General features: G+C 37.7%; 1 protein-coding gene across 3 annotated transcripts in view; it reads right to left on the reverse strand.

Moving 5' to 3' along the window:
• The window catches only part of LOC143280710 (regulator of G-protein signaling 7-like), a 59,676-nt gene that overhangs the window by 27,045 nt on the left and 19,669 nt on the right, over nucleotides 1-12,962 (reverse strand). For all 3 annotated transcript variants that reach the window (XM_076585429.1, XM_076585427.1, XM_076585430.1), the window contains exons 2-4: nucleotides 5,005-5,101; nucleotides 981-1,138; nucleotides 208-259 (exon numbers count right to left, since the gene is read on the reverse strand). In XM_076585429.1, the coding sequence (XP_076441544.1) occupies nucleotides 208-259; nucleotides 981-1,138; nucleotides 5,005-5,101 (307 nt within the window). The remainder of the gene's footprint in view (nucleotides 1-207; nucleotides 260-980; nucleotides 1,139-5,004; nucleotides 5,102-12,962) is intronic.

Consider the following 12,962-nt stretch of genomic DNA (forward strand, 5'->3'; position numbering starts at 1 on the left):
ATGGGAACAGCTGCTCTTCAATCTACACAAATCATGGCCCTCCATGAAGAAGTTTTCAGCACTAAAAAAAAAAAAAAAAAAAAAAAAAAAAAAAAAAAAAAAAAAAAAAAAAAAAGAGCAGATGTGTTGACTTTCCTCCATTTTCAAACACTGAAAAAGAACATTTTTTCTCACAAAAACACAGTAGAGTAACAGACACTAACTTACCATATGCAACGTTGTCTGGATCAATACTCTGTGAGGGCCAGTAATGGGGATTCTAAAAGAATTAATCAAAAGAAATCAAAGTTATACATGTATGCTGAAATCAGACATTGGAAGTTACAGAAACTGGGTATCGAACAAGTGAATGAAACTGTGAATTTGGTACTGATTTTGTTTGGCTTGCTCTAGGTATTGAAGGTGCAAGTGTTTTTGTTTGTATGTTTCATGTTCAGATAAACTGAATGCATGATGGTAATATTGGCTCAATATCAAAATAATGAAAAATTTGACATTTACATAATGTTAAGTCATATACCTAGTTTATAAGCTTTTATAAATATATATGTCGGCATGCTGGTAAGCATCTAAAGTGCATCGTTACACGATTTAGGCACAGGCATAAAAGCCCACAACGAGAACTAAGGGAATTGCAGAGACTCAGGCCATGAACGCAGAAAAAGATGCTTTTGAAGCATTTCCTCTTATACTTATAGTCCCAATAAAAATGTGAAAAATGTTATGCACATATTACCAATTTTACAGGAACATTTTATTTCAGTCATCTTATTCTATAGATCATGCTTTTTACAAATAACTTCAACAGTTGAACTGCTAATAATAACCATGCCTTAAATTAAAACACTGCTTTTACAGCTGGAACATAATATAAACAAATTTGCAGAACTTGAAGAGAACCAAAAGAAAGCTTACAAGCTGCCTTGAAAACAAAGCTTGGGTATGCCGTCCATATTCTAACCAAGGAAAAAACAACTGACCTGGAAGCGATAGAGAGAGTTGTCATCCTTGACGGTGAGCACTTTAGGGTCAGTGACTGGGAAGATGTATCCATAGTGACAGAGCAGTGTGGCCAGGTGTTTGGCCTCCTCGTCAGGCACTTTGAGCTGGTTCTTCAGCGACATGATGAAGTCCTCCCCTGAATAACATCCATGGTTTCAGTTTCTCAAGGAGGTGTCACTGTGTTCAGACAGATCTGCGTACAATACACCACATCTGCTAGGCAGATGCCTGACCAGCAGCATAACCTGATGCGATTAGTCAGGCTGAGTGCATGCATATATTTGTGTACCTATCACCAGTATCAGAGTGGATTCCTATGCATGCATATATTTGTGTACCTATCACCAGTATCAGAGTGGATTCCTTCAACAGAATTTTGCAAGACAAGACTTTTGTTGCCATGGGTTCTTTGTTTGTGTGCCTGTGTGTGCTGCACACAAGACTTTGGTTTATCATCTCATCCGAATGACTAGATGCTCAACTGGATTTTTCAGTCAAACTTGGGAGAAAGGGCAAGACCAGGATTCAAACCCAGACCCTAACAGACCTGTACTCATATATCTATAGGTGTTTTAACCATTCTGCCACCTTCTTCCACAAAGGGAAGGATGGAAGTTAGAATACAACAAGCTACCACTGTACTTATCCCTCACAGGGGAATCTGTTGTCTGCTAATGCACATATATTAAGAATCACAAATACATGCAAGCATACGAACATGCTAAACCAGTATACGTATCATTCATAAATAAATTCACAGAAAACATTTTGAGAGCATTGAAAATTTGAATACAACAAAGGTAGGGTGTGCTTGATCTTTTCCAATATGAAAACAAACAAGCAAAAACAAACTACTGGTAACCACCCAACATTCATTTAACCCTTCAAGCATAATAATTACTGATGAAACAATGAGCAAAAGTACTGGATGTAGCAAACAGAGTTCAATTTCATTTTCATTTTCAAGATGTCATCTTCTTCTTTGTTCATGGGCTGCAACTCCCACATTCACTTTTATGTACACAAGTGGGCTTTAATGAGTACGACAATTTTTACCCCACCATGAAGGCAGCCATTCTCCACTTTTGGGGGTGTGTATGCCAGGTATATTCTTGTTTCCATAACGCACCAAACGCTGACATGGATCATAGGATCTTCAACGTACATATTTGATCTTCTGCTTGCGTATATACATACACACGAAGGGGGTTCAGACACAAGCAGGTCTGCACATATGTTGATCTGAGAGATAGGAAATATCTCCACCCTTTACCCACCAGCCGCCGTTACTGTGATTTGAACCTGGGACCCTCAGATTGAAAGTCCAACACTTTAACCACTCGGCAATTGCACCCGTCTCAAGATATCATCAAAGCGTGCAGACTGAGCCATATATGCTACACCATATCTGTTTAAAATGAAATTAAAAAAAAATCTTAAAAAACGGGGAGCAAATCTGAATTGTGTCTGAGGAAAAGAGCCATTTCAAATGAGTCTGTGTGTCTGACATGCCCGGAATTTTGTCCCCTGTGGACTGGTTAGTGATGTGGGTAATGGCAGTGAACCATCCTCCCACAGCAAATGGTCTTCTTTGTTCTTGGGTTGTGACTCCCATGTTCACTCGTACACATGTATAGGCTTTTACATGCATGACCATTTTTACCCCTGCCAGTCACACTGCATTTTCAGGGGGTGTTGGGAGTGGTATGCATGCCAGGTATGCTATTGTTTCCATAACCCACCGAATGCTGACATGGATTACGGGATCTCTGATGTGCATATCTGATCTTCTGCATGTATATATATACACAGAGGGGGTTCAGGCACAAGCTTTAACCATGTTGCTGTTGCGCCTGTCTGCACATGGTCAACAGGCAACATATAATGCAGTTCAGTGGGGGTCCCTATCCCAGCAGGAGGACAAGGTTCCCACAGATGATACCAAACAAATCTCTACACTTTTCCACACCTTTACCAGACCAGACAATATTTTCCATTCCAAACCAGATAAAAAAACATTCACCCACGTCACGACTTACAAAAAAATTGGTGGATATCCCTGTATGACTATGAGTGTTCTTTTTCTATTGCTGACTCACTTGTGTAAACAAAATGAGTCTATGTTTTAACCCGGTGTTCGGTTGTCTGTGTGTGTGTGTGTGTGTGTGTTTGTGTGTCCATGGTAAACTTTCAACACTGACATTTTCTCTGCAAATACTTTGTCAGTTGACACCAAATTAGGCATAAAAATAGGAAAAATTCAGTTCTTTCTAGTCATCTTGTTTAAAACAATATTGCACATCTGGGATGGGCACAAAAAAATAAAAAATGAAGCCTAATTATATGCAAACTACATTTACTGTTATATTTATATTTTTTGTATTCTCTAAACTTGGCACTTTGATCTGATATTCTGACCCAACAACAAGAGCAGTCATTATTATCATTTTTTGTTCAAACAGGAACTTCGTTTGCTAAGCATGGAAGTTTTATTTATTTTGCAAACGTTTTGGTGCAGATAGTAAAAAAGGGAAATTACTCTATAATTAATGCTAGGGGGCTTAATTTGCTTTAAACTGATCTTTCTCATCTTAAACATTACATTTTGAAATTATACTCAATACATAAAAAGCTTGGATTTTTTTTTTAAAGTGTATCACAAGTGAGTCTTGAAGGCGTTGCCTCTCTTGTTTGTTGTTTTCATGCATTATGGTCTTTGTTGAATTTGCTGAATAGTCAAAGCTGTTATTAAATTAATTCCGAGACTTTTCCACACCCAGAAGGGCAAAATGTACTTCTGCAGCCCCAGAAATGGTTTTATCATTTTTACAAGACTTTTTCTGCACTTCTGTGACTGTGTATGTATGAATCCTGGAACAAAAACGATCACAATTCAAACACTTCCCGGAGCTGCCAGTGAATGAAAAATCTTGTCATTTTTTTGCATCCAGTGCACAAGGCATCTGTTTAGAAGTCGTGCTAGATGTGGGGACATGGAAAGGTCAGACCCCTAGAACGCCCAGGGCTCAGTTTCCTGGGCGTTCAAAACAACAGAGGAGAGAAGTCCTGACTCTCTGCTGTATGGACAACAGTGAGAGCTGTGCCACTGAAGGCAGAAGTGGAGTGACTCATGCTACTACAGCGTAGCACTGTGCTTATCATACACTGCATCCTCTAGGCTCAGAGGCCTGTGTGTGTGTGTGAGAGAGAGAGAGAGAGAGAGAGAGAGAGAGAGAGAGAGAGGAAGTACCTATCCTATCCTCTCCCTCTTGTTGGCTGTCACAGACACCAAGGGTTGTGTTTTCTTTATGCCTCACCATGCTTTTTTTCAGTTTATTCGAGCTTGCAATCTTGTTTCCGGAAACACCAATATTGAAAGTGGTCAGTGAAAAACACATCATATTTGATTTTCAAGAAAATATATTTATAAGGGAAATCACTGTCCATGTGAATCAAAAAATGCTCTCACACCTTATGCAGTTTCTTTGAATATGTTAGTGTTATATCTGCAACACACAAATATTCAAAATGATCAGAGAAAATCATATCCCTTTTTTCCCTCTTTTTTTTTCTTTTCTTTATATATATATATATATATATATATATATATATATATATATATATTACAGTTTTTGGTTTCTTTGTTTGTTTAGGGGAGCAGGGAAATCACTGTCCATGTGAACCAAAATATGCTCACCATGACCGTTACAGTCTGCCCTTGGGTGGGCTTCGACAACTATCACCATTGCATATGAGTAACGGATTTTATCAAAATGATTATCCCCCAATCCCCAAACAAACAACAACAAAAAATCTTAGCACAACTGGTGGAACCACATTCTTGAACTGAGGCAAAACCCCATAAACAAGTGCAGCAAAGTAACTTTTCTTCTGAAAGTTTTATAAATCTGTATAAAATAACTAACTACAACAACAATACCAATAGATAACTATACTGTTCTATCGACACAAAGAGAAACAAATTACAAAACAAAAGTTCACCTGTGAACACTGAGGGAATCATGGTTAAAAAGGTCTTCTGGCTTTTCACTTGCACTCCCGTTTTTGAATGCTGCATTTTTTGTATCAGCTGCTCCATCTGCAAGAGAAGGACAAGAACTTCAAGGCATTTGTCAATATGGTTCACTTTCAGCTCTCTCTCTCTCTCTCTCACTCACTCACATCATTATGCCAGAAAGAGAGAGAATGTGTGTGCATGCGTACTCATGCTCATGTGTGCAGTTCATGTATGAGCGTGCTCAAGCACAACTGAGTGCATACACACAAAATCATACGCCATGCATCAATTCATGTGTGCATGTGTGTCATGTATAAGTCTGTTTAACTGTTTTGAAATGAGAAAAAATATTATGTGGTAGTTTTTTCAAAGGATTTTTTTTTTTTTTTTAATTCTTAAACTGTTCATATCTTTTAAAAAAATTTTTGTTAGTGTAGGCTTCCTATGCCTATACGTTCTTTTTTAAGTTAGTGTCGGCATTAATGTGATTCTTCATGTGTGCTTCAACAGACAGAAAACTTTCCCTTGTGAGAAATTAATAAAGTGATGTTGTACTGTAAAAAGAATACCAAATGTTGAAGGTTATTGGAAATAAACATACTAAGATAATTTGCATGTGAAATGTCGCTCACAAAGATGGAGAAAGAGAGGGAAAGGGGGCAAAGGTTGGTGGCCCATTGAATTTGAAAGTGAGGAGGAGAGAGGGAGAAAGAAAACCAAAATAAACACATTTTATATTAAGCACATTTTATATCAACAAAGAGGGTCTGTTGCTGCTGTTTTTACACCCAGCCCTCTCAGAGGGAGAATAAAAAGGAACAGAGAGAGAGACGGAGACAGACAAAAACAGAGACGCAGACAGAGACAAGAATAATGTGGACATTTAAACAATGAGATTCGCACCGACTGCCTGAGGACAAAATGAGATAGATCTGCATCCTAAATATCCAAAGTCTCTTTCTGACTCCCAGTTACCTGGTTAATCTTAATCTTTAAACATTCTTCTCCAAATTTAAAAAGTTTCATCCTGAATCAATGAATGTTTGCTTCCTTGTTTTCTCCTCTCCTGACACAACACAGTACAATGATAATCAGGCAAAGATTATGAAGGCAGAAGCTGATGCTATGTATCAGAGTGTGGTGCATGGTTAGGATGGAGAATATAGTGGTATAAGATGTGATGTGCATGCGAGAAGGGCATGGGAGGGTGGGGGCAGGAGGATGTGGAGACGGTGAAGGACAAGGGGGAAAAAGTGACACGTGTGCATGGGATTTCTGATAATTGATTGTACACAGCCAGATGTCACTGTACAAAGCACAGAGAAAGATGAGAATGAGGGGTACTTTGGCAAATTAAGAGGAAGAGTGGACACTTTATGTAATGAGGTTTACAATAACAGCAATTTAATCAATGTGCATCAACATGTGATATATATTGACAAGTGAGCTTTGTTTGGTCAACTGTCTTTGACGTGGTTTTTTCTTTCTTTTAAGGTACCTTTGATTTAACACCAGCTTTTATCATTTTTAACTTCATTTTAAAAGGTCCAACAGTGACCATTTTTTTCATCTGTCTGATAATCCACAATGATCACTTTAAGCTGTGGAAAAGCAAATATTATTATCTAACAAACTCTGAAACAGTATAAAAATAAAGATACATATGCATGTTACCAGCCATGGCACAATGGCTTGTGTCGTGGACTGACAAAATGAGATGTTGTAGGTTTAAATCCTTTGAAAATCTAAAAAATCATGATCAGGATTATGAGAGAGGTGATGAAAAATACCAAACAAGAAATAAGAATATAACAGCTACCCTGTAAAGAGTAACAGCATGTTTAAAAGTCATGGTTGGATTTCAAGTCCAAGCTTGGTCAATAAGAGGTGTAAGTGTGTGTGAGTGTTGCAGGATCAAATGAGAAGACTAGGGGTGCTGCTCAAACTTTCTGATTAACACTGACAGTGCAGGTTTCACATTTTCAGTATCTCCTGGGCCTGGTTGACATTGGTCTTAATGATTACTCACATATATGTATCAACAAAATGACAGTGTCATTTTTTTTCCTACAAAGTCAAACTAGGTAAGAAGGCCATTATGAATGTATAATAAATCAAATTCCTTTACAGTAGCAGTTCTTTGTTTCAAAACTTTGTCAAAAAATTGTGCCTGCCTTCTGTCTTAGTCAAACAAATTTGTGTGCTTTTCAGTTATTTGTAACAAAAACAAAAACAGAAAGAAACAAGAGAGACAAGGCCTTCAACACTCACTTGTGATACACTTAAAAAAAAAAATCCGAGCTTTTTATGTATTGAGTATAATGCATTTACTGTTATATTTATATTTTTTATATTCTCTAAACTTGGCACTTTGATCTGATATTCGACCCAACAAAAGATCTGTCATTATTATCATTTTTTGTTCAAACAGGAACTTCTTTTGCTAAGCATGGAAGTTTTGTTTATTGCAAACGTTTTGGTGCAGACAGTAAAACAAGGGAAATTACTCTGCTGGGGGACTTAGTTTGCTTTGAACTGATCTTTCTCATCTTAAACATTACATTTTGAAATTATACTCAATACATAAAAAGCTTGGATTTAAAAAAAAAAAGTGCATCACAAGTGAGTCTTGAAGGCCTTGCCTCTCTTGTTTCAAAATGTAGTGTTTAAGATGAGAAAGATCAGTTTAAAGCAAATCAAGTCCCCTAGCATTAATTAGAGTAATTTCCCTTTTTTATTATCAGCACCAAAACTTTTGCAAAATAAATAAAACTTCCATGCTTAGCAAAAGTAGTTCCTGTTTGAACAAAAAATGATAATTATGACTGCTCTTGTTGTTGGGTCGAATATCAGATCAAAGTGCCAAGTTTAGAGAATACAAAAAATATAAATATAACAGTAAATGCAGTTTGCATATAATTAGGCTTCATTTTTTTATTTTTTTGTGCCCATCCCAGAGGTGCAATATTGTTTTAAACAAGATGACTAAAAAGAACTGAATTTTTTCTATTTTTATGCCTAATTTGGTGTCGACTGACAAAGTATTTGCAGAGAAAATGTCAATGTTAAAGTTTACACAAGTGAGTCAAAAAGGGACAATGTGACAAGCACACTTGACCAGGGTTCAAACAGGTTTTTAATCACAAAATCTATCCTCAAAAACAGAGTATGGGTGCCTAAATGGCTGGATGAAAATGGTCATACATGTATGTAAAAGCCCATTAGCTCATGAATATGAGTGAACATGGGAGTAGCAACCAACAAATGCTGAAGAAGAATCCAAAACCACTGAAACTCCAAAGGCTAAAAGTCAAAACTATCACGTCTGAAACCCATATGAAGAGTGAAAGGCAAGATGTTTCCAGTGCTCACTAATGCCCATTGTATGAATCGTTGTCTGCTGCATATATGAGACCACCAATTTCCTTGGAGGAAAAGTCAGGTGGTTTTTATTGGTTTGTTGTTTTGTTGTTTTTTTGTTTTGTTACAAATTTTATTTCACTAGAAACTTTAATCTGAGGTGGAACTTTCACTTGCTGTGCTTTCTCACTGACAGAAATTATGAATCTTTTCTTTTTTTGACAATAATATAGTAAGCCAGAATTTAAATCTTTACAATTTATATACAAAACAACAACAACACTTTAAAGGACATAAAAAAAAATATCTAAAAGCCTGTCCTTTGACACAATTTAAAGATTGCGACCCACACACTGCAGTGCTGACAGTACTGTGCAACAGATGGTTCATGGCTTATAATATGACAGCCAGGCAGCTGAGGTCAGGATGAATTCAGTTTACCACTTGTGGCAGCTGCAACTCTGCAGTTTTCAATATCTGACTGCGGACAGGGGAAACTAAACATTAAGGGACAGGAGAGATTATACATCAAACTTTGCAGTGAGGGCTGCTGTAGCGTAGCACACATTAAATCAAATGCAAAAAGTTGCATGAGTGTTGTTTATCTCTGTGTGTATGAAAGCATGCAAGTCAGTGCGTGCCTGAGTGAATTTGTGTATGCGTGCGTCGCGTGTGGGTATTTGCATGCTTGTGTGAATCCACTCATGTGTGTAGGAGCATAGACCTGTACACTGAGTGTGACCCATTTCTGCTCTTGTTTCATTGCCTTTTATGTTCCTTTTACTTTATTTCATTTTAATGTATTTTCCTATTTGTTTAGTTTGCTTCAACATTTTGTATTATTCTATGTCAATGTTGTACACAAACCTAGGGTAGGCTTTCATGGTCTGATCAGCGCAATGGGTTTATGCAAAGGTCAGGCATCTACTCCTTTTTCTTTTTTGTCATGCAGCATACAGGGATCAGTCATCACGCTTTAACACTTCCTTGAAACTGAAATGAAAACTCTGAACATTTATTTCAACTGGCAATAGCCTCTGGCTTGCTGTTCTGATTTTCTTGCAATTTATCACACATAAGATTCAGTCATAACTTGAAAACTGGTAGAGAAAGAGACACAAGGAGAAAGAGAGAGAGAGAGAGAGAGAGAGAGAGAGAGAGAGAGAGACAGAGAGAGAGAGAGAGACAGAGAGAGAGACAGAGAGAACCTCTTTACTTGTACATATGCAGGAACGTGTGTGAGTGTGCATGTACATGATGATCTCTGCACTATGTATGTGCTTTATGTATGTGTATAAGGTGTGTGCACACATGTGCTGCACTGCACAAAACAACAACAGGTCAAGAACAAACTTGACTCATTCCAATTTCGCTCCACTGCTCCCTCAACTGCCATAATTACCATCTTGGCCTTCAAAATGTCAGTGTGGAGGAGGAGGAGGAGGAAACGTGGCCACTAGAGGACCTGAACACTTGCCTTTCTCTTCACTTCCACTACCAGTGACCCCCTACAACCAACAGAACAAAACCCTCTACTGTAGCCAACAGCCTACAAGGCCACACAAGACCACAGTAGTCAGTCACAGTTCTAAGAAAAAATGGGACTTTCTGCTGTGTCTGTGTACACAGCAGTCTATTTTGGCTGATCATCAGTGGTAACAGCTCTAGCTAATCATTCCTGTCTTTATACTCTACTCAACTGTTTGTGAGGGGTGGAGAGTGGTTGAACTGTTGATGGGAGGACAGACATCTATAGAAAGAGACAGACAAGTAAACACACACACACACACACACAGACAGACGAGTACACATACAGAGACATTCATAATGAGGCTAAGATGAGGTAAAGTTCACATATACGTCGTAGAGACATAATGAGGCCGAGATAAGGGAAAGACATTTTCATATCACACCCACACTATGATTTGTTTTTTATTTGATACACACACACACACACACACACATATATATATATATATATATGAACTGAAATCTATTTCTGTAGTTCTGTGTTCTTAAGTGTAGCACATTTTAAAATTCATGCGTGTGCGTGCGTGTGAGTGTGTGTGTGTGTTTATTTCATTTATTAAAACATCTTGCTATAGAGCATATTCTTGAACCTCTATGCACAACAGCACAAAAAGGATTATCTCAAACATCCCAACACAAACATACACATATGATATAATCTGAAACATATGTAGAGAACTATCAAAAAATAAAAGGGATCATGACATTGAGTAAATCAAATAATGTATAAAATACAAAAAAGAAAAAAAACTAGAAATAATGAAAATAACAATAACAATGTAGACATTTATAGAGGCACCCATATTCGCGCGCGCGCACACACACACACACACACACACTCGCACTCACTAATGCACACATGCACCCACAAATGCACATACATGCACGCTACTCACTCAGGCACTCACACTCTCTCTCTCTCTCTCATACAATCACAGATTAACAAACAAACAAAGCAAAGAAACATACAACAACATTACATGATTAAACAGTGTGTGTGCGTGTGCGTGTGTGTGTGTGCACGCGCGAGCGCGCGTGCGCGTGTATGCGCGCGTCAAATCAAGTCAAGTGTAGTGAAGATTTTATTTCATGATGGTAAATTGAATAAGCAACAATTGCTTTTTTACATCAAGCCATCAACAACAAAAAAAAAAAAAAGAAAAAAAAAGAAAAGAAAAAATACAGGTGAAAGAGAAAATGCGAATGCAAAAGAGAGAGAGAGAGTGAGAGAGAGAAGAAATAAGCAGACGAAAAGCAACAACAAACAAAATGAATATATATATATATAATTATATATATATAATTATATATATACACACAAGAACATTGCGATAATGAAATACACAATTGCATTTCTATTTCACACACACACACACACGCACGCGCGTGCATGTGTATGTGCATGCGCACATACATTCGAGTGTGCAATTTATACATGTCACATATTGTTCATCAGTCAGCCAGCTGAACTCTCACCCTGAGGTATGACCAGAACAATAATTCAACAAACAAAAAAGTAAAGAGATGAATAGAAGATAAATGAAGGAATAAAACAAATAAATGAAAGAAAACAATAAGAACACACACACACACACACACACACCAACCAAAAAAACCTCATTTCTCCTCAGAAAATCTATATTGCTGTCAGCATACACATCTAATCAGCACGAAATAATACATACTGATCCATAGCTGACCTAGACTCAAGACTCTTAATTTACTCAATTTTACCTTATTTTGCATTCTATTCTAATGTTTGCACATGTGAAACAAGAGGATTCTATACAGGTCTGTTTCTTGACAATAAACCAGTCTTGAGTTCTACAATTAGCAATTGCAGGAAACTCCCAACAGCAGCAGGTCCAATTCAACTACCTCTATTCTAATTTTTCCTCTGCTTTTATCATGCCACCACCATCAATGGCCTCTTGAGAGTTTCACTCATTTCTTGTTTCTCCTACCAGGCATTCTGTTTCACCAATTCAGCCCCTCTCTCTCTGTCTCTCTTGTTAAACACACACACACACACACACACTCTCTCTCTCTCTCTCACTCACTCCAGATAAGGATGGGGGCTAAACAGATACCACCATAAGCGTTTATGAATACTTGCAATTCTCAACCAACTGGGAAACTTCAGTTTAAGTTAAAGGTCTGTTTGCTGTTTCAAAATTACTTATACAAATAACAGACTGTCAACACAAGAGACTAGGCCAGCAATGAAGGAACTGCTTATTCTGAAAATGTACCTATTTATTCATTTTTTTATAAACACACACACACACACACAAATTTGGTGATATGTGAACCAAGGAATAAGTCAATCTGAAATAGGCAAAATGGGATGATACCTTCCCAAATCAACAATGAACTGAGGCAAGCGGTTTCCGCCTCAAAGAGTCTGACCACTTCATGGTGCACAGATCTGCTGGGACTGAAAGCAGGATGATCCTGTTGAATAATGTATACCCTGACCTGTCCCCTCCGCCCGCCTCTAATAACAAGGTCGCCTGGGGATTCAGGCTTCTTGACTGGCCTGGGCTCCATAACCCTCCCTAATCATATTGTCTGAATATACGCCAGTGCTGAATTGCTCATTGTCATGCCATATTTTCTACAGCAGCAGCACTACTCTGCAAACATCTCCAGCCATGCACAGAGAGAGAGAGAGAAAAAAATGTACCCCAAGTTTTAGATCTCTGCTGACAGGACGACCCACCCTACCCTGACACTTATCTACAATACTGTTTTGGGAAGCCTGTGTGTGTTTCATTGGAATTCTGAAGTGTGAACACCCTTTTAGGGTAGTTGCTTGGGGATTACAGAAAAGAAAAGAAAAAAAAAGAGAGGCACCTTGAAACCATACCAGCATCTCACATCTATTGATTACAACCCTCACAATGATGTTCCTAGTACTGGTTCTGTTATATGTCTGTTTATCATTAATCAAAATAAACTATGCTTAACTGATATATGTTAACATGTGTCCACTGACTATTCACAAAATTAATAAATATAAAAACATAACGACAAAAAAGAGACAGATGCA

This window comes from Babylonia areolata, chromosome 1, assembly GCF_041734735.1.
Source record: "Babylonia areolata isolate BAREFJ2019XMU chromosome 1, ASM4173473v1, whole genome shotgun sequence".
Classification (NCBI taxonomy): domain Eukaryota; kingdom Metazoa; phylum Mollusca; class Gastropoda; order Neogastropoda; family Buccinidae; genus Babylonia; species Babylonia areolata.